At 44.5% G+C, this 27,625-nt stretch overlaps 1 protein-coding gene across 2 annotated transcripts in view; it reads left to right on the plus strand.

Annotated features, from left to right (window-relative positions):
* Nucleotides 1-27,625, plus strand: part of boc (BOC cell adhesion associated, oncogene regulated) — a 59,658-nt gene that overhangs the window by 17,598 nt on the left and 14,435 nt on the right. For both annotated transcript variants that reach the window (XM_062021867.1, XM_062021866.1), the window contains exons 2-10: nt 1,476-1,597; nt 5,263-5,535; nt 11,154-11,309; nt 14,978-15,121; nt 15,220-15,516; nt 18,660-18,929; nt 18,994-19,244; nt 27,085-27,250; nt 27,312-27,380. In XM_062021867.1, the coding sequence (XP_061877851.1) occupies nt 1,486-1,597; nt 5,263-5,535; nt 11,154-11,309; nt 14,978-15,121; nt 15,220-15,516; nt 18,660-18,929; nt 18,994-19,244; nt 27,085-27,250; nt 27,312-27,380 (1,738 nt within the window). In that variant the 5' untranslated portion in view covers nt 1,476-1,485. The remainder of the gene's footprint in view (nt 1-1,475; nt 1,598-5,262; nt 5,536-11,153; nt 11,310-14,977; nt 15,122-15,219; nt 15,517-18,659; nt 18,930-18,993; nt 19,245-27,084; nt 27,251-27,311; nt 27,381-27,625) is intronic.

Below are 27,625 nucleotides of genomic sequence, written 5' to 3' on the forward strand. Positions count from 1 at the left end.
ACACACACACACACACACACACACACACACACACACAGAGCAGGGGCTGCACACACACACACACACACACAGAGCAGGGGCCACACAGAGCAGGAATCACACAGAGCAGGGGCCACACACACACACACACAGAGCAGGGGCCGCCATGTTTACATTTAAAATGCCGCCATGTTTACATTTAAAATGCCGCCATGTTTACATTTAAAAGATTGCAATTCTGATGAAAGAAGCGCCTCCTACTGAGCTAGCTGCTAACGCTAGCAAGTGCACTAAAGAGTGCGTTGTGTGTGTGTGTGTGTGTTACTAGTAAGTGTACTAAAGTGTGCTGTGTGTGAGTAGTAAGTGTACTAAAGTGTGCTGTGTGTGACTAGTAAGTGTAAAGCGTAAAGGACGTGTTGTGTGTGTGTGTGACTAGTAAGTGTACTAAAGTGTGCTTTGTGTGTGACTAGTAAGTGTACTAAAGAGTGTGTTGTGTGTGTGTGTGTGTGTTACTAGTAAGTGTACTAAAGTGTGCTGTGTGTGAGTAGTAAGTGTACTAAAGTGTGCTGTGTGTGTGACTAGTAAGTGTACTAGAGTGTGCTGTGTGTGTGACTAGTAAGTGTACTAGAGTGTACTGTGTGTGTGACTAGTAAGTGTACTAACGTGTGCTGTGGGTGTGACTAGTAAGTGTACTATAGTGTGCTGTGTGTGTGACTAGTAAGTGTACTAGAGTGTGCTGTGTGTGTGACGAGTAAGTGTACTAACGTGTGCTGGGTGTGTGACTACCAAGTGTATTAAAGAGTGTGTCTGTGACAAGTAAGTGTACTAAAGAGTGTGATGTGTGTGACTAGTAAGTGTACTAGAGTGTGCTGTGTGTGTGACTAGTAAGTGTACTAGAGTGTACTGTGTGTGTGACTAGTAAGTGTACTAATGTGTGCTGTGGGTGTGACTAGTAAGTGTACTATAGTGTGCTGTGTTTGACTAGTAAGTGTACTAGAGTGTGCTGTGTGTGTGACGAGTAAGTGTACTAACGTGTACTGTGTGTGTGACTAGTAAGTGTACTAACGTGTACTGTGTGTGTGACTAGTAAGTGTACTAACGTGTGCTGGGTGTGTGACTAGTAAGTGTACTAGAGTGTACTGTGTGTGTGACTAGTAAGTGTACTAACGTGTGCTGGGTGTGTGACTAGTAAGTGTATTAAAGAGTGTGTCTGTGACAAGTGTACTAAAGAGTGTGATGTGTGTGACTAGTAAGTGTACTAAAGAGTGTGTTGTGTGTGTGACTAGTAAGTGTACTAAAGAGTGTGTCTGTGACTAGTAAGTGTACTAAAGAGTGTGTTGTGTGTTTGTGTGTGACTAGTAAGTGTACAAAGAGTGTGTTGTGTGTGTGACTAGTAAGTGTACTAAAGAGTGTGTGTGTGACTAGTAAGTGTACTTAAGAGTGTGTTGTGTGTGTGACTAGTAAGTGTACTAAAGTGTGCTGTGTGTGTGTTCCAGTGCATGGAAGATGTCAGGAAAGCGAGACTGGACTCCATGGATGAAGAAGAGAAGTGCTCCAGTGGTGTGTGCACTAGGTGCAGTACTGCTGTGCTGCCTGCAGAGCGGCGCCTCCATCCCTGGTGAGTCAGTCTAAGATCTCTTTGTGCCAACACCTGGTCAGGTGGTCAGGTCCTCCTCTGGAACACACCTCTAGGAGTGGGCACCTGGTCAGGTCCTCCTCTGGAACACACCTCTAGGAGTGGGCACCTGGTCAGGTCCTCCTCTGGAACACACCTCTAGGAGTGGGCACCTGGTCAGGTGGTCAGGTCCTCCTCTGGAACACACCTCAAGGAGTGGGCACCTGGTCAGGTGGTCAGGTCCTCCTCTGGAACACACCTCTAGGAGTGGGCACCTGGTCAGGTGGTCAGGTCCTCCTCTGGAACACACCTCTAGGAGTGGGCACCTGGTCAGGTGGTCAGGTCCTCCTCTGGAACACACCTCAAGGAGTGGGCACCTGGTCAGGTGGTCAGGTCCTCCTCTGGAACACACCTCTAGGAGTGGGCACCTGGTCAGGTGGTCAGGTCCTCCTCTGGAACACACCTCTAGGAGTGGGCACCTGGTCAGGTCCTCCTCTGGAACACACCTCTAGGAGTGGGCACCTGGTCAGGTCCTCCTCTGGAACACACCTCTAGGAGTGGGCACCTGGTCAGGTCCTCCTCTGGAACACACCTCTAGGAGTGGGCACCTGGTCAGGTGGTCAGGTCCTCCTCTGGAACACACCTCTAGGAGTGGGCACCTGGTCAGGTCCTCCTCTGGAACACACCTCTAGGAGTGGGCACCTGGTCAGGTCCTCCTCTGGAACACACCTCTAGGAGTGGGCACCTGGTCAGGTCCTCCTCTGGAACACACCTCTAGGAGTGGGCACCTGGTCAGGTCCTCCTCTGGAACACACCTCTAGGAGTGGGCACCTGGTCAGGTCCTCCTCTGGAACACACCTCTAGGAGTGGGCACCTGGTCAGGTGGTCAGGTCCTCCTCTGGAACACACCTCTAGGAGTGGGCACCTGGTCAGGTCCTCCTCTGGAACACACCTCTAGGAGTGGGCACCTGGTCAGGTGGTCAGGTCCTCCTCTGGAACACACCTCTAGGAGTGGGCACCTGGTCAGTTGGTCAGGTCCTCCTCTGGAACACACCTCTAGGAGTGGGCACCTGGTCAGGTCCTCCTCTGGAACACACCTCTAGGAGTGGGCACCTGGTCAGGTGGTCAGGTCCTCCTCTGGAACACACCTCAAGGAGTGGGCACCTGGTCAGGTGGTCAGGTCCTCCTCTGGAACACACCTCTAGGAGTGGGCACCTGGTCAGGTCCTCCTCTGGAACACACCTCTAGGAGTGGGCACCTGGTCAGGTCCTCCTCTGGAACACACCTCTAGGAGTGGGCACCTGGTCAGGTGGTCAGGTCCTCCTCTGGAACACACCTCTAGGAGTGGGCACCTGGTCAGGTCCTCCTCTGGAACACACCTCTAGGAGTGGGCACCTGGTCAGGTGGTCAGGTCCTCCTCTGGAACACACCTCAAGGAGTGGGCACCTGGTCAGGTGGTCAGGTCCTCCTCTGGAACACACCTCTAGGAGTGGGCACCTGGTCAGGTCCTCCTCTGGAACACACCTCTAGGAGTGGGCACCTGGTCAGGTCCTCCTCTGGAACACACCTCTAGGAGTGGGCACCTGGTCAGGTGGTCAGGTCCTCCTCTGGAACACACCTCTAGGAGTGGGCACCTGGTCAGGTCCTCCTCTGGAACACACCTCTAGGAGTGGGCACCTGGTCAGGTGGTCAGGTCCTCCTCTGGAACACACCTCTAGGAGTGGGCACCTGGTCAGGTCCTCCTCTGGAACACACCTCTAGGAGTGGGCACCTGGTCAGGTGGTCAGGTCCTCCTCTGGAACACACCTCTAGGAGTGGGCACCTGGTCAGGTGGTCAGGTCCTCCTCTGGAACACACCTCTAGGAGTGGGCACCTGGTCAGGTGGTCAGGTCCTCCTCTGGAACACACCTCTAGGAGTGGGCACCTGGTCAGGTCCTCCTCTGGAACACACCTCTAGGAGTGGGCACCTGGTCAGGTCCTCCTCTGGAACACACCTCTAGGAGTGGGCACCTGGTCAGGTGGTCAGGTCCTCCTCTGGAACACACCTCAAGGAGTGGGCACCTGGTCAGGTGGTCAGGTCCTCCTCTGGAACACACCTCTAGGAGTGGGCACCTGGTCAGGTCCTCCTCTGGAACACACCTCTAGGAGTGGGCACCTGGTCAGGTCCTCCTCTGGAACACACCTCTAGGAGTGGGCACCTGGTCAGGTCCTCCTCTGGAACACACCTCTAGGAGTGGGCACCTGGTCAGGTCCTCCTCTGGAACACACCTCTAGGAGTGGGCACCTGGTCAGGTCCTCCTCTGGAACACACCTCTAGGAGTGGGCACCTGGTCAGGTCCTCCTCTGGAACACACCTCTAGGAGTGGGCACCTGGTCAGGTCCTCCTCTGGAACACACCTCTAGGAGTGGGCACCTGGTCAGGTCCTCCTCTGGAACACACCTCAAGGAGTGGGCACCTGGTCAGGTCCTCCTCTGGAACACACCTCTAGGAGTGGGCACCTGGTCAGGTCCTCCTCTGGAACACACCTCTAGGAGTGGGCACCTGGTCAGGTCCTCCTCTGAAACACACCTCAAGGAGTGGGCACCTGGTCAGGTCCTCCTCTGGAACACACCTCTAGGAGTGGGCACCTGGTCAGGTCCTCCTCTGGAACACACCTCTAGGAGTGGGCACCTGGTCAGGTCCTCCTCTGAAACACACCTCAAGGAGTGGGCACCTGGTCAGGTCCTCCTCTGGAACACACCTCTAGGAGTGGGCACCTGGTCAGGTCCTCCTCTGGAACACACCTCTAGGAGTGGGCACCTGGTCAGGTCCTCCTCTGGAACACACCTTAAGGAGTGGGCACCTGGTCAGGTCCTCCTCTGGAACACACCTCTAGGAGTGGGCACCTGGTCAGGTCCTCCTCTGGAACACACCTCTAGGAGTGGGCACCTGGTCAGGTCCTCCTCTGAAACACACCTCAAGGAGTGGGCACCTGGTCAGGTCCTCCTCTGGAACACACCTCTAGGAGTGGGCACCTGGTCAGGTCCTCCTCTGGAACACACCTCTAGGAGTGGGCACCTGGTCAGGTCCTCCTCTGGAACACACCTCTAGGAGTGGGCACCTGGTCAGGTCCTCCTCTGGAACACACCTCCAGGAGTGGGCACCTGGTCAGGTCCTCCTCTGGAACACACCTCTAGGAGTGGGCACCTGGTCAGGTCCTCCTCTGGAACACACCTCAAGGAGTGGGCACCTGGTCAGGTCCTCCTCTGGAACACACCTCTAGGAGTGGGCACCTGGTCAGGTCCTCCTCTGGAACACACCTCTAGGAGTGGGCACCTGGTCAGGTCCTCCTCTGAAACACACCTCAAGGAGTGGGCACCTGGTCAGGTCCTCCTCTGGAACACACCTCTAGGAGTGGGCACCTGGTCAGGTCCTCCTCTGGAACACACCTCTAGGAGTGGGCACCTGGTCAGGTCCTCCTCTGGAACACACCTCAAGGAGTGGGCACCTGGTCAGGTCCTCCTCTGGAACACACCTCAAGGAGTGGGCACCTGGTCAGGTCCTCCTCTGGAACACACCTCTAGGAGTGGGCACCTGGTCAGGTCCTCCTCTGGAACTCACCTCAAGGAGTGGGCACCTGGAACAGAATAAATGATTTGAAGAATAAATCCAAAATGTCCGTTCCTAGACCAAGTCCCAAAGTTCACCGAGGAGCCCGAATCGGTGGTGCAGAAGCTGGGAGGCAGCGTGCGTCTGCGGTGTGGCGCCCGGCCCGCCTCCGCCAACATCAGCTGGCGCCTCAACGGCCAGCAGCTGATGGGCGGAGATCTGGGCGTGGTGCTGCAGCCCGGCAGCTTGTTCATCGCCGCCCTCGCCAATGCCACTCTGGGTCGCTACCAGTGTGTGGTCAGCACCCTCGCCGGGGCCCTGGCCAGCGTGCCCGCCCACGTCACTGCAGCCGGTCAGTAACCGCCCACACACACACACACACACACACACACACACACACACACACACACACACACACACACACACACACACACACACACACACACACACACACACACACACACACACACACACACTGGACCCTTTACTTGTTTATAGTTTGTCCAACAACATATTTTCTCTGCTTGAAGACATTCTCAATGACTTCAAAGTACATTTGTGCATTTCTACCATTTGTGCTCTTTCTACCATTTCTACCATTTCTACTCTTGTTACCATTTCTACTCTCTCTACCGGTGCGTGGCCTAACGGGCTTTACATGTTGAGATTGTGTATATTTGATATGCATCATGGGACTGCGAGGGGGTCTGGAGCAGTGTAACCTGAACCACAGGAATGAAGGGGACCCGGCGGCAGGGGCCAGTCCGAACAGGAAGAGGGACCTGGACTCCCACCGGTTTGCTCCCAGAACAGCTAAACTCTCCATAAGGCCCAGCAGCTGGGCTCAGCAGAACTTCTGGCGCCTTGTTGAGGGACTTGAGAGCATCTGGTGGACAAGGAAGACAATCAATCAATCAATCAATCAAAGTTGACTTCTATAGCCTTAATCACAAATGTCTCAAAGGGCTGCACACACCACAACCACATCTTCGGCTCAAATCCCACATAGTCCCACACAAGAGGGTTGTGGGGGACTAGGGAGACATGGGGGCTATGGGGGATAAGAGAGACAAGGGGGACGTGGTGGACTCGGGAAACAAGGGGGACTAGGGGAAAAGGGAGACGAGGTGGACAAGGGAGACATGGGGGACTAGGGGGCCATGGTGGACTCGGGAAACAAGTGGGACTCGGGGGGGCCGTGGTGGACTCGGGACACATGCGTATATTTGAATGTCTGACTGGAGGACAGGATGGAGTTGGACATGTAGTCATGTGACGTGAGGCTGATGACACCAGAAGGTGTTTCAGACCTGCTTGTCCTACCACATTTTTACCTCCTTTCTCCTCCCTGGAAATCTTGTTGAAGTCAGATGTGTGATCAAAATTTGTGTTTAAAGATGCAATTTGTTAAAATAGGGTGTTTTAAAATTCAGTGCCAAAAAAATCAATGTCAAAAAATTAAGTGTAAAAACCGAAACATTTCTTGCTTGAAAAATCAGAACCACTTGAGGACTGAAGCAATGGATCCTGTCTCAGAAGAACAGTCTCCTCAAGGATTCCAGTAGTCTCTGACCATGAGGGCCACATGTTGTATCATTGAACACAACTCGACCACATGTGGCCCTCAGTCTCCTCAAGGATTCCCAGTAGTCCCTGACCAAAGCAGTCCTTGTGGTAGAGTTGTGTTCAATGATACAACAAGGACTGTTTTGGTCAGAGACTACTGGAATCCTTTAGGAGACTGAGGGCCACATGTGGTCGAGTTGTGTTCAATGATACAACATGTGGCCCTCAGTCTCCTCAAGGATTCCAGTAGTCCCTGACCAAAACAGTCCTTGTTGTATCATTGAACACAACTCTACCACTTTTTGAAAAATGACCAAACGGCTTAATCTGCCCTCTAATGTGTCCCCTCTAACATGTCCCCTCAAACCCGTCTCCTCTAACATGTCCCCTCAAACCCTTCTGCTCAAACCCGTCTGCTCAAATCCGTCTCCTCAAACCCGTCCCCGCTAACATGTCCCCTCAAACCCGTCTCCTCAAACGTATCCCCTCTAACATGTCCCCTCAAACCCGTCTCCTCAAACGTATCCCCTCTAACATGTCCCCTCAAACCCGTCTCCTCAAACGTATCCCCTCTAAGATATCCCCTCTAACATGTCCCCTCAAACCTGTCTGCTCAAACCCGTCCCCTGTAACGTGTCCCCTCTAATCCTTTAACCCGTCCCCTCAACCCCGTCTCCTCAAACGTATCCCCTCTAACATGTCCCCTCAACCCCGTCTCCTCAAACGTATCCCCTCTAACATGTCCCCTCAAACCTGTCCCCTCAAAGCCATCCCATCTAACGTGTCTGACATTGGGGCCACATTGGGATGTTGACTTGTGTGCTGTAAAAAAAATGTGACTGAAGAAAAGGGACTTGGTCCACGTTGGCCTGCAGAGTAAATGTAGTCCAGGAGTCACCTCCATGAGGGTGGTGGAGTCCCTACCACGTGAGCACTAACACGCCATGGTTCACAACCCGTGCACAGTGAACTTGATAAGTGCGAGTGGGACCCCCTGTGTGGTACCTTCGGTGCAGTTACCCTGTGTGGGACCCCCTGTGTGGTACCCTCGGTGCAGTTCCCCTGTGTGGGACCCCCTGTGTGGTACCCTCAGTGCAGTTACCCTGTGTGGGACCCCCTGTGTGGTACCCTCGGTGCAGTTCCCCTGTGTGGGACCCCCTGTGTGGTACCCTCGGTGCAGTTCCCCTGTGTGGGACCCCCTGTGTGGTACCCTCGGTGCAGTTTCCCTGTGTGGGACGCCCTGTGTGGTACCCTCGGTGCAGTTCCCCAGGTACAGAATGTGAAGCCACTGAGTCGTGTGCAGGATGCAAGCACACACCTGAGAGATGGAACAGAAGGAATGTGGAGGAGGAAGGTGTGCAGATAGCAGCAATGTGGAGCAGGAAGGTGTGCAGATAGCAGCAATGTGGAGGAGGAAGGTGTGCAGATAGCAGCAATGTGGAGCAGGAAGGTGTGCAGATAGCAGCAATGTGGAGCAGGAAGGTGTGCAGATAGCAGCAATGTGGAGCAGGAAGGTGTGCAGATAGCAGCAATGTGGAGCAGGAAGGTGTGCAGATAGCAGCAATGTGGAGGAGGAAGGTGTGCAGATAGCAGCAATGTGGAGCAGGAAGGTGTGCAGATAGCAGCAATGTGGAGCAGGAAGGTGTGCAGATAGCAGCAATGTGGAGCAGGAAGGTGTGCAGATAGCAGCAATGTGGAGGAGGAAGGTGTGCAGATAGCAGCAATGTGGAGGAGGAAGGTGTGCAGATAGCAGCAATGTGGAGCAGGAAGACTCTAGCAAAGGTAAAAGTCTCTCTGACCTGACAGCTCGGCTCATCTTTCAGCCTTTGCTGAAATGGAGAAGACTGTTTGTTCTTTGGACTGAAGCAGGTCCAAAAACTGCTCCAAGAAGGACTAGTCTGGGAAATATTGAGCTGCTCAGTTAGCTTATAGCCCTGACACCTCTCACCTTTGACCCCGCTCAGGCAGGGCTTTAGGGGGTCAAAGGTGAGATGGGTGTCTTTGCTCTGCAGACTTTGTGTCTGCGGGGCCCCGGCAGCACACGGCCCCATGGTAATCCACTTCCCACAGAGCGGGACCCCCAGAATCAAGTTTGACAGGATTCATTAAGACTGGCAAGGTTTGAAGAGCACATTCTGTCACCTTTTATCTGACAATGCACTCCTGAAGACCACCACATGTTCTTTACCTAACTAACTCCTGGTCCTTCTGAAGACCACCACATGTTCTTTACCTAACTAACTCCTGGTCCTTCTGAAGACCACCTCATGTTCTTTACCTAACTTACTCCTGGTCCTTCTGAAGACCACCACATGTTCTTTACCTAACTAACTCCTGGTCCTTCTGAAGACCACCACATGTTCTTTACCTAACTAACTCCTGGTCCTTCTGAAGACCACCACATGTTCTTTACCTAACTAACTCCTGGTCCTTCTGAAGACCACCACATGTTCTTTACCTAACTAACTCCTGGTCCTTCTGAAGACCACCACATGTTCTTTACCTAACTAACTCCTGGTCCTTCTGAAGACCACCACATGTTCTTTACCTAACTAACTCCTGGTCCTTCTGAAGACCACCTCATGTTCTTTACCTAACTTACTCCTGGTCCTTCTGAAGACCACCTCATGTTCTTTACCTAACTTACTCCTGGTCCTTCTGAAGACCACCACATGTTCTTTACCTAACTTACTCCTGGTCCTTCTGAAGACCACCACATGTTCTTTACCTAACTTACTCCTGGTCCTTCTGAAGACCACCTCATGTTCTTTACCTAACTAACTCCTGGTCCTTCTGAAGACCACCACATGTTCTTTACCTAACTAACTCCTGGTCCTTCTGAAGACCACCTCATGTTCTTTACCTAACTAACTCCTGGTCCTTCTGAAGACCACTTCATGTTCTTTACCTAACTAACTCCTGGTCCTTCTGAAGACCACCTCATGTTCTTTACCTAACTAACTCCTGGTCCTTCTGAAGACCACCACATGTTCTTTACCTAACTAACTCCTGGTCCTTCTGAAGACCACCTCATGTTCTTTACCTAACTAACTCCTGGTCCTTCTGAAGACCACTTCATGTTCTTTACCTAACTAACTCCTGGTCCTTCTGAAGACCACCTCATGTTCTTTACCTAACTAACTCCTGGTCCTTCTGAAGACCACCACATGTTCTTTACCTAACTAACTCCTGGTCCTTCTGAAGACCACTTCATGTTCTTTACCTAACTAACTCCTGGTCCTTCTGAAGACCACCACATGTTCTTTACCTAACTAACTCCTGGTCCTTCTGAAGACCACCACATGTTCTTTACCTAACTAACTCCTGGTCCTTCTGAAGACCACCACATGTTCTTTCAAGGATGTGACTTTGATGTGTTGACAAGATAGTTTACGCTGCTTTATCAGCACGTGATGTCACAGAAGTAAAACAGTGATGTCACAGAAGTAAAACAGTGATGTCACAGAAGTAAAACAGTGATGTCACAGAAGTAAAACAGTGATGTCACAGAAGTAAAACAGTGATGTCACAGAAGTAAAACAGTGATGTCAGAGAAGTAAAACAGTGATGTCACAGAAGTAAAACAGTGATGTCACAGAAGTAAAACAGTGATGTCACAGAAGTAAAACAGTGATGTCACAGAAGTAAAACAGTGATGTCACAGAAGTAAAACAGTGATGTCACAGAAGTAAAACAGTGATGTCACAGAAGTAAAACAGTGATGTCACAGAAGTAAAACAGTGATGTCACAGAAGTAAAACAGTGATGTCAGAGAAGTAAAACAGTGATGTCACAGAAGTAAAACAGTGATGTCAGAGAAGTAAAACAGTGATGTCACAGAAGTAAAACAGTGATGTCACAGAAGTAAAACAGTGATGTCAGAGAAGTAAAACAGTGATGTCACAGAAGTAAAACAGTGATGTCACAGAAGTAAAACAGTGATGTCAGAGAAGTAAAACAGTGATGTCACAGAAGTAAAACAGTGATGTCACAGAAGTAAAACAGTGATGTCACAGAAGTAAAACAGTGATGTCACAGAAGTTTACAAGTTAGATAACTGAATATTTACAAGTTAATAGAGTTAGTGAACAGTTGAGTATTTGACTTCAAGTTAATATTTTTGTATCTTAATGGGGAAGACGTGTTAGCATTTAAGCTAGCAGCTAGTGAGCTGGCATGTTAGTCCAATAATCCAACACTATGTTCACTTATTCAACTCAGCTCTTTTTCATTGCAAAGGGTAATCATGTTTTGATTGCAAAGGGTAATCATGTTTTGATTGCAAAGGGTAATCATGTTTTGATTGCAAAGGGTAATCATGTTTTGATTGCAAAGGGTAATCATGTTTTGGTAATACATTTGCACTGCGGTTGATGGTTCCAAATGTCCGCCTCACTCCCGCAGAGCTGCGTGACTTTGAGCGTGAGGAGCGAGAGGATGACGAGGACATCGAGGTGGATGAAGGCAACACGGCCCTCATCACGTGTCACCTGCCTGAGAGCCAACCCAAGGCTCAGGTGCGCTACAGCGTCAAGCAGGAGTGGCTGGAGACCTCCAAAGGTACCGACTATCTTCAGGAATGCTGTGGCAGGACAGCAGTACAGCTTTATTATCTCAGGAATGTCCTGTTTATTTTAACAACTATTATCTTTATTTTCACAACTATTATCTTTATTTTCCCAACTATTATCTTTATTTTGCAAACTATTATCTTTATTTTGACAACTATTATGTTTATTTTCCCAACTATTATCTTTATATTCCCAACTATTATGTTTATTTTGCAAACTATTATGTTTATTTTGCAAACTTTTATGTTTATTTTGACAACTATTATCTTTATTTTCCCAACTATTATGTTTATTTTGCAAACTATTATGTTTATTTTGCAAACTTTTATGTTTATTTTGACAACTATTGTTTATTTTCCCAACTTTTATGTTTATTTTGACAATTATTATGTTTATTTTGCAAACTATTATGTTTATTTTCCCAACTATTATGTTTATTTTGCAAACTATTATGTTTATTTTGCAAACTTTTATGTTTATTTTGACAACTATTATCTTTATTTTCCCAACTATTATGTTTATTTTGCAAACTATTATGTTTATTTTGCAAACTTTTATGTTTATTTTGACAACTATTGTTTATTTTCCCAACTTTTATGTTTATTTTGACAATTATTATGTTTATTTTGCAAACTATTATGTTTATTTTCCCAACTGTTATGTTTATTTTGACAACTATTACGCCTGCAAGACAAGCTGCCAGCTGTTGTTATCTGGGAGGAAATGAGCTGTCCTTTGCAGGCTGCCACCTACTGGTTGCTGGTGGCACTGCACCTTTACACCACCTGCTGGTCGCTGGTGGCACTGCACCTTTACACCACCTGCTGGTCGCTGGTGGCACTGCACCTTTACACCACCTGCTGGTCGCTGGTGGCACTGCACCTTTACACCACCTACTGGTTGCTGGTGGCACTGCACCTTTACACCACCTGCTGGTCGCTGGTGGCACTGCACCTTTACACCACCTGCTGGTGGCTGGTGGCACTGCACCTTTACACCACCTGCTGGTCGCTGGTGGCACTGCACCTTTACACCACCTGCTGGTCGCTGGTGGCACTGCACCTTTACACCACCTGCTGGTCGCTGGTGGCACTGCACCTTTACACCACCTGCTGGTCGCTGGTGGCACTGCACCTTTAGGCCAGATGCTAGTCTCCTTTCCTTTTATTCTGCAGCACGAAGCTTTCCAAAGTGGTTCCAAGATTGGGACATTTGTGTTCGAGGTAGCAGCAGGAAGGCACTTTTTTCATGCATTCTAAATCCCTAAATAACACTAGCAAAAGTCAGCGAACAATACAAGTAATGTGAGTCAATTTATCCCACATAAAGTGCTCTAAAATACCTCCATCAAGGTTTTATATACAAACTGTAAGTATATATGTCATGTAGTAACATTCATAATAACATGTAATATATACATGATGTAAGTATATATGTCATGTAGCAACATTCATAATAACATGTAATATATACATGATGTAAGTATATATGTCATGTAGTAACATTCATAATAACATGTCATATATACATGATGTAAGTATATATGTCATGTAGTAACATTCATAATAACATGTCATATATACATGATGTAAGTATATATGTCATGTAGTAACATTCATAATAACATGTCATATATACATGATGTAAGTATATATGTCATGTAGTAACATTCATAATAACATGTCATATATACATGATGTAAGTATATATGTCATGTAGTAACATTCATAATAACATGTCATATATACATGATGTAAGTATATATGTCATGTAGTAACATTCATAATAACATGTCATATATACATGATGTAAGTATATATGTCATGTAGCAACATTCATAATAACATGTCATATATACATGATGTAAGTATATATGTCATTTAGTAACATTCATAATAACATGTCATATATACATGATGTAAGTATATATGTCATGTAGTAACATTCATAATAACATGTAATATATACATGATGTAAGTATATATGTCATGTAGTAACATTCATAATAACATGTCATATATACATGATGTAAGTATATATGTCATGTAGTAACATTCATAATAACATGTAATATATACATGATGTAAGTATATATGTCATGTAGTAACATTCATAATAACATGTAATATATACATGATGTAAGTATATATGTCATGTAGTAACATTCATAATAACATGTCATATATACATGATGTAAGTATATATGTCATGTAGTAACATTCATAATAACATGTCATATATACATGATGTAAGTATATATGTCATGTAGTAACATTCATAATAACATGTCATATATACATGATGTAAGTATATATGTCATGTAGTAACATTCATAATAACATGTCATATATACATGATGTAAGTATATATGTCATGTAGTAACATTCATAATAACATGTCATATATACATGATGTAAGTATATATGTCATGTAGTAACATTCATAATAACATGTAATATATACATGATGTAAGTATATATGTCATGTAGTAACATTCATAATAACATGTAATATATACATGATGTAAGTATATATGTCATGTAGTAACATTCATAATAACATGTCATATATACATGATGTAAGTATATATGTCATGTAGTAACATTCATAATAACATGTCATATATACATGATGTAAGTATATATGTCATGTAGTAACATTCATAATAACATGTCATATATACATGATGTAAGTATATATGTCATGTAGTAACATTCATAATAACATGTCATATATACATGATGTAAGTATATATGTCATGTAGTAACATTCATAATAACATGTCATATATACATGATGTAAGTATATATGTCATGTAGTAACATTCATAATAACATGTCATATATACATGATGTAAGTATATATGTCATGTAGTAACATTCATAATAACATGTAATATATACATGATGTAAGTATATATGTCATGTAGTAACATTCATAATAACATGTCATATATACATGATGTAAGTATATATGTCATGTAGTAACATTCATAATAACATGTCATATATACATGATGTAAGTATATATGTCATGTAGTAACATTCATAATAACATGTAATATATACATGATGTAAGTATATATGTCATGTAGTAACATTCATGATAACATGTCATATATACATGATGTAAGTATATATGTCATGCAGTAACATTCATAATAACATGTAATATATACATGATGTAAGTATATATGTCATGTAGTAACATTCATAATAACATGTAATATACAACGTACAATGTTGTGCACTAGTTTTTATTTTAATGTTTAATTCTGCACTAATTGTAGGACGTGTGCAGTCTGTGTCAGGTGACCTTAGTTAGGGGCGTGTCCTGCTGAGGTCTGATGTGTTGTGTCACAGGAACTACCTGATCATGTTGTGTTGTGTCACAGGAACTACCTGATCATGTTGTGTTGTGTCACAGGGAACTACCTGATCATGTTGTGTTGTGTCACAGGGAACTACCCGATCATGTTGTGTTGTGTCACAGGGAACTACCCGATCATGTTGTGTTGTGTCACAGGGAACTACCCGATCATGTTGTGTTGTGTCACAGGGAACTACCCGATCATGTTGTGTTGTGTCACAGGGAACTACCCGATCATGTTGTGTTGTGTCACAGGGAACTACCCGATCATGTTGTGTTGTGTCACAGGGAACTACCTGATCATGCCGTCAGGGAACCTGCAGATCGCCAACGCCACACAGGACGACGAGGGGCCGTACAAATGTGCCGCCTACAACCCCGTCACCCAGGAGGTGAAGACCTCCACCTCCACCGACCGCCTGCGCATACGCCGTAAGTCCAGCTGCCAACTTGTCTTTGTACTGGAAGTGCTTGTCTGTGGCGGCCATGACATTTTGGACTGGAAGTGGTTGACGGTCTTCTTCCTGCAGGCTCCACCTCGGAGGCGGCCCGCATCATCTACCCACCGGCCTCGCGCTCCATCATGGTGACCAAGGGCCAGCGCTTGGTGCTGGAGTGCGTGGCCAGCGGCATCCCACCGCCGCACGTGAGCTGGGCCAAGGACGGCCTGGACTTGCGTTTCCATAACAACACCCGCTTCCTGCTTAGCAACCTGCTCATCGATGCTGTAGCCGAGGGCGACTCGGGGACGTACGCCTGCCGCGCCACCAACGGCATCGCTTCCTCCGCCTCGCCAGCCACCGTGCTTTACGACGTGCAGGTGTTTGGTAAGGAGGAATATATGACATTTATCATGTAGTGTCATCCAACACTCATGTAAAATGAAAGTAAACTGTTGGCTACATGCTAGTGGTGTACAGCACTAACGTAAACAAAAGAATGAAAATGAAAGTCAACTGTTGGCTACATGCTAGTGGTGTACAGCACTAACGTAAACAAAAGAATGAAAATGAAAGTAAACTGTTGGATACATTCTAGTGGTGTACAGCACTAATGTAAACAAAGGAATGAAAATGAAAGTAAACTGTTGGATACATGTTAGTGGTGTACAGCACTAATGTAAACCAAAGAATGAAAATGAAAGTAAACTGTTGGATACATGTTAGTGGTGTACAGCACTAGTGTAAACCAAAGAATGAAAATGAAAGTAAACTGTTGGATACATGCTAGTGGTGTACAGCACTAATGTAAACCAAAGAATGAAAATGAAAGTAAACTGTTGGATACATGCTAGTGGTGTACAGCACTAACGTAAACAAAGGAATGAAAATGAAAGTAAACTGTTGGATACATGCTAGTGGTGTACAGCACTAATGTAAACAAAAGAATGAAAATGAAAGTAAACTGTTGGCTACATGCTAGTGGTGTACAGCACTAACGTAAACAAAAGAATGAAAATGAAAGTAAACTGTTGGCTACATGCTAGTGGTGTACAGCACTAACGTAAACAAAAGAATGAAAATGAAAGTAAACTTTTGGCTACATACTAGTGGTGTACAGCACTAATGTAAACTGTTGGCTACATGCTAGTGGTGTACAGCACTAACGTAAACAAAAGAATGAAAATGAAAGTAAACTGTTGGATACATGCTAGTGGTGTACAGCACTAATGTAAACAAAATAATGAAAATGAAAGTAAACTGTTGGCTACATGCTAGTGGTGTACAGCACTAACGTAAACAAAATAATGAAAATGAAAGTAAACTGTTGGCTACATGCTAGTGGTGTACAGCACTAACGTAAACAAAAGAATGAAAATGAAAGTAAACTGTTGGCTGCATGCTAGTGGTGTACAGCACTAACGTAAACAAAAGAATGAAAATGAAAGTAAACTGTTGGATACATGCTAGTGGTGTACAGCACTAACGTAAACAAAAGAATGAAAATGAAAGTAAACTGTTGGATACATTCTAGTGGTGTACAGCACTAATGTAAACAAAGGAATGAAAATGAAAGTAAACTGTTGGATACATGCTAGTGGTGTACAGCACTAACGTAAACAAAGGAATGAAAATGAAAGTAAACTGTTGGATACATGTTAGTGGTGTACAGCACTAATGTAAACAAAGGAATGAAAATGAAAGTAAACTGTTGGATACATGCTAGTGGTGTACAGCACTAACGTAAACAAAAGAATGAAAATGAAAGTAAACTTTTGGCTACATACTAGTGGTGTACAGCACTAATGTGAACTGTTGGCTACATGCTAGTGGTGTACAGCACTAACGTAAACAAAAGAATGAAAATGAAAGTAAACTGTTGGATACATGCTAGTGGTGTACAGCACTAATGTAAACAAAATAATGAAAATGAAAGTAAACTGTTGGCTACATGCTAGTGGTGTACAGCACTAACGTAAACAAAAGAATGAAAATGAAAGTAAACTGTTGGATACATTCTAGTGGTGTACAGCACTAACGTAAACAAAGGAATGAAAATGAAAGTAAACTGTTGGATACATGTTAGTGGTGTACAGCACTAATGTAAACAAAGGAATGAAAATGAAAGTAAACTGTTGGATACATGCTAGTGGTACATGCTAGTGGTGTACAGCACTAATGTAAACAAAAGAATGAAAATGAAAGTAAACTGTTGGATACATGCTAGTGGTGTACATCACTAATGTAAACAAAGGAATGAAAATGAAAGTAAACTGTTGGATGCATGTTAGTGGTGTACAGCACTAATGTAAACAAAGGAATGAAAATGAAAGTAAACTGTTGGCTGCATGTTAGTGGTGTACAGCACTAATGTAAACAAAGGAATGAAAATGAAAGTAAACTGTTGGCTACATGCTAGTGGTGTACAGCACTAACGTAAACAAAAGAATGAAAATGAAAGTAAACTGTTGGATACATGCTAGTGGTGTACAGCACTAATGTAAACAAAATAATGAAAATGAAAGTAAACTGTTGGCTACATGCTAGTGGTGTACAGCACTAACGTAAACAAAATAATGAAAATGAAAGTAAACTGTTGGCTACATGCTAGTGGTGTACAGCACTAACGTAAACAAAAGAATGAAAATGAAAGTAAACTGTTGGCTGCATGCTAGTGGTGTACAGCACTAACGTAAACAAAAGAATGAAAATGAAAGTAAACTGTTGGATACATGCTAGTGGTGTACAGCACTAACGTAAACAAAAGAATGAAAATGAAAGTAAACTGTTGGATACATTCTAGTGGTGTACAGCACTAATGTAAACAAAGGAATGAAAATGAAAGTAAACTGTTGGATACATGCTAGTGGTGTACAGCACTAACGTAAACAAAGGAATGAAAATGAAAGTAAACTGTTGGATACATGTTAGTGGTGTACAGCACTAATGTAAACAAAGGAATGAAAATGAAAGTAAACTGTTGGATACATGCTAGTGGTGTACAGCACTAACGTAAACAAAAGAATGAAAATGAAAGTAAACTTTTGGCTACATACTAGTGGTGTACAGCACTAATGTGAACTGTTGGCTACATGCTAGTGGTGTACAGCACTAACGTAAACAAAAGAATGAAAATGAAAGTAAACTGTTGGATACATGCTAGTGGTGTACAGCACTAATGTAAACAAAATAATGAAAATGAAAGTAAACTGTTGGCTACATGCTAGTGGTGTACAGCACTAACGTAAACAAAAGAATGAAAATGAAAGTAAACTGTTGGATACATGCTAGTGGTGTACATCACTAATGTAAACAAAGGAATGAAAATGAAAGTAAACTGTTGGATGCATGTTAGTGGTGTACAGCACTAATGTAAACAAAGGAATGAAAATGAAAGTAAACTGTTGGCTACATGATAGTGGTGTACAGCACTAATGTAAACAAAGGAATGAAAATGAAAGTAAACTGTTGTGTAGTTCCCTGTCTGAAAGGTGAAGGCGTGGCTAATCTCTGGTCCAATGATCTTGCAGAGCCGCCTCAGGTGTGGGTGGAGCTTCAGCAGCAGGAAGTGACACCTGGCGACACGCTGCGCTTCACCTGCCAAGCTCGCGGCAAGCCGGCGCCCTCGGTGACCTGGCTGCACAACGCCCAGCCTCTCTCGCCCTCACCTCGCCACCGCCTCACCTCCCGCACGCTGCGGGTGTCCAGCGTGGGGCCCCAGGACCGGGGCCTCTACCAGTGCATGGTGCACAACGGCCTGGGCAGCGCTCAGGCAGCCGCTCGCCTGCTCGTGTCCGGCGGTGAGTGGGAGGGGGAGGAGAGGGGGAGAGAGACCAATGATGTCATTGACCTTTGGCCTCGCAGGCGGGGCATCCCGGGGGAAGCTGTATCGGCCCCTCGGTCCGGACAAGGTGCTGAGAGAGCAGACGCCCGGGGCCACGGGGGCCATCTTGCCTCCGGACTGCTCCTCGCTGCCGGCTCCCGTCCTGCCCGCCGAGGCGCCCGTCATCCTCAGCCAGCCTCGCACGGGGAAGGCCGACCACTACGAGCTCACCTGGAGGCCCCGACACGAGCGAGGGGCCCCCGTGCTGGAGTACATGGTCAAGTACAGAAAGGTACCTGACGCGTTACCTTGGCAACTGCCAAGTAGTGCTCATAGCAATAGAGAAAATATGCTAATAGAAAAGTCCAATAAAGCTAGCTAGAGCAGACTTGAGTCAGCTAACATGTACAAATATTACTTTTATTGTCGTTCAAATGTCAACTTTACAGTACAGACTTGAGTCAGCTAACATGTACAAATATTACTTTTATTGTCGTTCAAATGTCAACTTTACAGTACAGACTTGAGTCAGCTAACATGTACAAATATTACTTTTATTGTCGTTCAAATGTCAACTTTACAGTACAGACTTGAGTCAGCTAACATGTACAAATATTACTTTTATTGTCGTTCAAATGTCAACTTTACAGTACAGACTTGAGTCAGCTAACATGTACAAATATTACTTTTATTGTCACTCAAATGTCAACTTTACAGTACAGACTTGAGTCAGCTAACATGTACAAATATTACTTTTATTGTCACTCAAATGTCAACTTTACAGTACAGACTTGAGTCAGCTAACATGTACAAATATTACTTTTATTGTCACTCAAATGTCAACTTTACAGTACAGACTTGAGTCAGCTAACATGTACAAATATTACTTTTATTGTCGTTCAAATGTCAACTTTACAGTACAGACTTGAGTCAGCTAACATGTACAAATATTACTTTTATTGTCACTCAAATGTCAACTTTACAGTACAGACTTGAGTCAGCTAACATGTACAAATATTACTTTTATTGTCGTTCAAATGTCAACTTTACAGTACAGACTTGAGTCAGCTAACATGTACAAATATTACTTTTATTGTCGTTCAAATGTCAACTTTACAGTACAGACTTGAGTCAGCTAACATGTACAAATATTACTTTTATTGTCATTCAAATGTCAACTTTACAGTACAGACTTGAGTCAGCTAACGTGTACAAATATTACTTTTATTGTCACTCAAATGTCAACTTTACAGTACAGACTTGAGTCAGCTAACATGTACAAATATTACTTTTATTGTCACTCAAATGTCAACTTTACAGTACAGACTTGAGTCAGCTAACATGTACAAATATTACTTTTATTGTCACTCAAATGTCAACTTTACAGTACAGATAAGAACCACATTTTGTTGTATTAGCTCATGTAGTGCAGGATAAAAAAGCAATAAGGTGCACATATAAATAAATACATAGGTTACTGTACAGATAAATATATTGCACTTTTTCATATGCATCCATGTTTATGGATGTATGTTATATTGTCTTTATATTCCATGTTTATGGATGCATGTTATATTGTCTTTATATTCCATGTTTATGGATGTATGTTATATTGTCTTTATATTCCATGTTTATGGATGCATGTTATATTGTCTTTATATTCCATGTTTATGGATGTATGTTATATTGTCTTTATATTCCATGTTTATGGATGTATGTTATATTGTCTTTATATTCCATGTTTATGGATGTATGTTATATTGTCTTTATATTCCATGTTTATGGATGTATGTTATATTGTCTTTATATTCCATGTTTATGGATGCATGTTATATTGTCTTTATATTCCATGTTTATGGATGCATGTTATATTGTCTTTATATTCCAGCCACTTCATCCACTTTTGGGGGGAGTTGAGGGGATCATGTAATTATGATGCGTTCAAGAGTCTTACGGCCTGTGGGAAGAAGCTGTTACAGAACCTGGAGGTTCTGCTTCGGAGGCTGCGGAACCTCTTTCTAGAGTCCAGCAGTGAAAACAGTCCTTGGTGGGGGTGGGAGGAGTCTTTGCAGATTTTCTGAGCCCTGGTCAGGCAGCGGCTTTTTGCCATCTCCTGGATAGAAGGAAGAGGAGTCCTGATGATCTTTTCCGCCGTCCTCACCACTCTCTGGAGAGACTTCCAGTCTGAGGCCCTGCAGGTCCAGTCCAGACAGATGCAGGTGGTCTCTATAGTGCCTCTGTAGAACGTGGTGAGAATGGGGGGAGGGAGCTGTGCTCTTTTCATCCCACGCAAAAAGTGCATGCGCTGCTGAGCTCTTTTTACAAGAGCTCGGGTGTGTAGGGACCAGGTCATATTGTCAGTTATCTGCACCCCCAGGAACTTGGTGCTGCTTACCATCTCTACCGCTGTGCCGTTGATGAAGAGTGGAGCATGGCTGGACTGGTGCTTCCTGAAGTCAACTATGATCTTCTTGGTCTTGTCGGCGTTCAGGACCAGGTTGTTGGTTCTGCACCAGTCAACCAGATGTTTCACCTCCTCCCTGTAGTCCATGTTGTCGTTGTCACGGATGAGGCCCACTACTGTTGTGTACTTCACAATGTGGTTAGTAGTGGACCTGGCGCAGCAGTCATGGGTCATCAACGTGGACTCAGGACGCAGCCCTGGGGGGAGCCGGTGCTCAGGGAGACGGCACTGGAGGTGTTGTTGCCCACTCTCACAGATTGGGGTCTGTCTGTGAGGAAGTCAAGCAGCCAGTTGCAAAGGGGGGTACTGAATCCAAGGTTTGCTCACCAAGTGCTGCGGGATGATGGTGTTGAATGCTGAGCTGAAGTCCAGAAACAACATCCGCACGTGTGTGTCCTTTCCTTCCAGATGTTCTAAGCTCAAGTGGAGTGCAGAGGAGATGGCGTCCTCTGCGGAGCGGTTAGGGCCATAAGCAAACTGGTGTGGATCGAATGTGGGGGGAAGTCTGGAGACAATATATTCCTTTACCAGCCTCTCGAAACACTTCATTATGATGGGGGTGAGCGCCACAGGGCGGTAATCATTGAGGGAGGAGATTGTGGGTTTTTTAGGCACTGGAATGATTGTGGCCGTCTTAAAACATGATGGTACCACAGCCTGGGTCAGCCAGATGCCACGATGGTACCACAGCCACGATGGTACCACAGCCTGGGTCAGCCAGATGCCACGATGGTACCACAGCCACGATGGTACCACAGCCTGGGTCAGCCAGATGCCACGATGGTACCACAGCCACGATGGTACCACAGCCTGGGTCAGCCAGATGCCACGATGGTACCACAGCCACGATGGTACCACAGCCTGGGTCAGCCAGATGTTGAAGATGTCTGTGAGAACCCCAGCCAGCTGGTCTGCACATCCCTTAAGCACCCTGCCCGGAATGTCATCAGGTCCTGCTGCTTTCCGGGGGTTCACTCTCCTCAGGGTTTTCCGGACATCCGCTGTGTCCAGGTTGAGCGGCTGCTCATCAGGGCGAGGGATGGATTTTCTCGCCGGAGTGGTGTTAAGTGCCTCAAACCTTGCAAAGTAGTTGTTTAGGTCATTAAAGAACCTGATGCTGTTGTCAAAGGGATGGGGGGCAGCTTTATAGTCCGTGATGACCTGTATGGCCTGCCACATTCGTCTAGTTTTTGTGGGGTTCTCCAAGAAGTCCGTCACTTTCTGACTGTGAGCACGCTTTGCAACCTTAATGGCACGCTTCAGGTTAGCTCTGGCTGATTTTAATGCTACCATGTCACCAGACTTGAAAGCCTTGTTCCGAGCCATCAGCATTGCACGTACCTCACTGTTCATCCAGGGGTTCTCCTTGGCCCGTGTGGGTATGTTCTTGATCACCCTGACATCCTCCATGCACTTCTGAATGTATGCGGACACAGACTCTGCATACTCCTCCACATGTGTGGTGATTGTCGGTGGCGGCTGCCTTGAACATGTCCCAGTCTGTGGTTTCCAAGCAGTCTGGTAATGCTGACATGGCTCCCTCTGGCCAGGTCCTCACCTGCTTCACTGTAGCTTGCTTCCTGGTCAGCAGGGGCTGGTATGCAGGAATTAGCATCACAGATAGATGGCGTGAGGAGCCGAGGTGCAGCTTTATATGCATGTTTAATATTACTATACACCAAGTCCAGCTTGCTTCCACTCCTGGTTGCAAAATTGACATATTGATGGAAATGAGGGAACACAGTTTTCATGTTAGCTTGACTAAAGTCCCTACCACGATGAAAACTCCCTCTGGATGTGTAGTTTGTAGTTCATTGATGGAGCAGTACAAAGCATTCAAGGCTTCTTTGGTGTTAGCACTGGGAGGAATGTACACTGCTGTGAAGATCATAGCACTGAATTCCCGGGGTAAATAAAATGGCCTGCATTTTATAGTTAATATTTCTACACCAGGAGAGCAGTGACATGAGACTATCTTCCCATTGTTGCACCAGTTGTTGTTGATGTATATACAAACACCACCGCCTCGGGATTTACCAGAGAGAGTTCTGCTCCTGTCCGACCGAAACATAGTTAGCCCCTCGATGCTAACTGCCTCGTCCGGAACGGATGGTTTCAGCCACGTTTCTGTGACAAATATGGCGCAGCAGTCTCTCATCTCGCATCTTGCATATAATTCCAGCTTCAGGTAGTCCAGTTTGTTCTCCAGGGAGCGGACGTTTGAAAGCAGGATGGAAGGAAGCGGCGTTCTGTGAGGATTAGCCTTTAGCTTTGTTGTTAGCCCCGCTCAGCATCCCCGTTTCTGCTTCCGATCACACCGCTTACGTCTCCTCCATCGGCGGTCCCCGCTGGTACTAGTACTGGTACTAGACTCACTAGTACTGGTACTAGACTCTGCTGCTTCAAAGGCCGCTGGATGTAGCCGGCGTAGTATTCCCATGCTAGCGAGGAGGTCCAACATCTTTTGATCTAAAACGCTTTGATTTATTTACATCTAAAATTGTCTGGCGGTCGTACGTTACCACGGAGTGTCCACGCTGGAAGTTAACTTTAAAATGTACACAATATACCGATATATTTGCCAAAAAAGTTCCATTACTACCACGAGCCTCTGCAGCCGCAGCCGAGCAGGACGCTGCCATCTTGAGAAAAATATGTAATGAAAAGTGCTAACTAGCTAGCTTAAAGGTAGTTAGAGCAGACTTGAGTCAGCTAACCATGTTAACATGTATAAATATGAAATGAAAAGTGCTATCTTAAAGGTAGTCAGCTAACCATGCTAACATGTATAAATATGAAATGAGTAAAGGTAGTTTGCTAACATATGAAATGAAAAGTGCTATCTTAAAGGTAGTTAGCTAACATATGAAATGAAAAGTGCTATCTTAAAGGTAGTTAGCTAACATATTAAATGAAAAGTGCTATCTTAAAGGTAGTTAGCTAACATATGAAATGAAAAGTGCTATCTTAAAGGTAGTTAGCTAACATATGAAATGAGAAGTGCTATCTTAAAGGTAGTTAGCTAACATGAAATGAAAAGTGCTATCTTAAAGGTAGTTAGCTAACATGAAATGAAAAGTGCTATCTTAAAGGTAGTTAGCTAACATATGAAATTAAAAGTGCTATCTTAAAGGTAGCTAGCTAACATGAAATGAAAAGTGCTATCTTAAAGGTAGTTAGCTAACATGAAATGAAAAGTACTATCTTAAAGGTAGTTAGCTAACATATGAAATGAAAAGTGCTATCTTAAAGGTAGTTAGCTAACATATGAAATGAGAAGTGCTATCTTAAAGGTAGTTAGCTAACATATGAAATGAGAAGTGCTATCTTAAAGGTAGTTAGCTAACATGAAATGAAAAGTGCTATCTTAAATGTAGTTAGCTAACATGAAATGAAAAGTGCTATCTTAAAGGTAGTTAGCTAACATGAAATGAAAAGTGCTATCTTAAAGGTAGTTAGCTAACATATGAAATGAAAAGTGCTATCTTAAAGGTAGTTAGCTAACATATGAAATGAGAAGTGCTATCTTAAAGGTAGTTAGCTAACATATTAAATGAGAAGTGCTATCTTAAAGGTAGTTAGCTAACATGAAATGAAAAGTGCTATCTTAAATGTAGTTAGCTAACATGAAATGAAAAGTGCTATCTTAAATGTAGTTAGCTAACATGAAATGAAAAGTGCTATCTTAAAGGTAGTTAGCTAACATATGAAATGAAAAGTGCTATCTTAAAGGTAGTTAGCTAACATGAAATGAAAAGTGCTATCTTAAAGGTAGTTAGCTAACATGAAATGAAAAGTGCTATCTTAAAGGTAGTTAGCTAACATGAAATGAGAAGTGCTATCTTAAAGGTAGTTAGCTAACATATGAAATGAGAAGTGCTATCTTAAATGTAGTTAGCTAACATGTGAAATGAAAAGTGGTATGTTAAAGGTAGTTAGCTAACATATGAAATGAAAAGTGCTATCTTAAAGGTAGTTAGCTAACATATGAAATGAGAAGTGCTATCTTAAATGTAGTTAGCTAACATGTGAAATGAAAAGTGGTATGTTAAAGGTAGTTAGCTAACATATGAAATGAAAAGTGCTATCTTAAAGGCCTACTGAAATGAATTTTTTTATTTAAACGGGGATAGCAGATCTATTCTATGTGTCATACTTGATCATTTCGCGATATTGCCATATTTTTGCTGAAAGGATTTAGTATAGAACAACGACGATAAAGATTGCAACTTTTGGTATCTGATAAAAAAAGTCTTGCACCTACCGGAAGTAGCGTGACGTAGTCAGTTGAACATATACGCAAAGTTCCCTATTGTTTACAATGATGGCCGCATGAAGTGAGAGAGATTCGGACCGAGAAAGCGACAATTTCCCCATTAATTTGAGCCAGGATGAAAGATTTGTGGATGAGGAAAGTGAGAGTGCAGGACTAGTGGGGAGTTGAAGCTATTCAGATAGGGAAGATGCTGTGAGAGGCGGGGGTGACCTGATATTCAGCTGGGAATGACTACAACAGTAAATAAACACAAGACATATATATACTCTATTAGCCACAACACAACCAGGCTTATATTTAATATGACACAAATTAATCCTGCATAAAAACACCTGCGTGTTTGTTATGCTAGCTCCTAGCTCCTCTGCTAGCTCCTAGCTCCATAGAACACGCCAATACAATTCAAACACCTGATCAACACACACAATCACTCAGCCCAAAAGACCGTTCACCTAACCCAAGGTTCATAAAGCTTATATATTTTAAAAAGTTACGTACATACGCAAAAATAAAGTTGCGCACATACGGTCAAGCGATCAAATGTTTAGAAGCCAAAGCTGCATACTCACAGTAGCACGTCTGCATCTTTGTCATCCAAATCAAAGTAATCCTGGTAAGAGTCTGTGTTGTCCCAGTTCTCTACAGGCGTCTGTGTATCCAAGTCAAAAGTCCTCCTGGTTAGAGTCTCTGTTATCCGAGTTCTTTCATCTTGACTGCATCTTTCGGGAATGTAAACAAAGAAGCGCCGGCTGTGTACTGTTGTTGCTGACTACGTTCAAAAAATACGTCCATTTCGCACCGACAACTTTCTTCTTTGCTTGCTCAGCTTCCTTCTCCATAATGCAATGAACATGATTGCAACAGATTCACGAACACAGATGTCCAGAATACTGTGGAATTATGAAATGAAAACAGAGCTTTTTCATATTAGCTTCAATGTGGAAGGCATACCCGTGTTCGCCGGGCTACGTCACGTGCATACGTCATCCTCAGAGGCGTTTCAAACCGGAAGTTTAGCGGCAAATTTAAAATGTCACTTTATAAGTTAACCCGGCCGTATTGGCATGTGTTATAATGTTAAGATTTCATCATTGATATATAAACTATCAGACTGCGTGGTCGCTAGTAGTGGCTTTCAGTAGGCCTTTAAAGGTAGTTAGCTAACATGAAATGAAAAGTGGTATGTTAAAGGTAGTTAGCTAACATGAAATGAAAAGTGGTATGTTAAAGGTAGTTAGCTAACATGAAATGAAAAGTGGTATGTTAAAGGTAGTTAGCTATCATGAAATGAAAAGTGGTATGTTAAAGGTAGTTAGCTAACATGAAATGAAAAGTGGTATGTTAAAGGTAGTTAGCTAACATGAAATGAAAAGTGGTATGTTAACGTGTCAGGTTGGTGAGCCGCTATCGGAGTGGACGTGGTGCAGCATCTCAGGTGGTGTACACAAGGTGACGCTGGCCAAGCTGCAGCCTGACAGTCTGTACGAGGTGGAGATGGCGGCCAAGAACTGTGGAGGTGTGGGTCAACCCGCCATGATGACCTTTAGGACCGGCAGAGGTAGACCGCACCTTGACCTTTGACCTTGACACCAAATACTGACTCTGGCTTTCATCTGCAGGACGCAGAGGACTAGGAGGACACGCCCACCTGCCCAAAACCCCTGCTGTGCCCTCACCCAGCCTCTCACGTACGTCTGACACTTTCACTTTCACTTTCACTTTCACTCACTACTCTTTGCAGCTTAATCCTGACCTCTCAGGGCTGCTCCTAGGATGTTGGGAATGTACACACACAATATACCTGCTGGTACACACACAATATACCTGCTGGTACACACACAATATACCTGCTGGTACACACACAATATACCTGCTGGTACACACACAATATACCTGCTGGTACACACACAATATACCTGCTGCTACACACACA

This window comes from Entelurus aequoreus, linkage group LG15 (assembly GCF_033978785.1).
Source record: "Entelurus aequoreus isolate RoL-2023_Sb linkage group LG15, RoL_Eaeq_v1.1, whole genome shotgun sequence".
Classification (NCBI taxonomy): Eukaryota; Metazoa; Chordata; class Actinopteri; order Syngnathiformes; family Syngnathidae; genus Entelurus; species Entelurus aequoreus.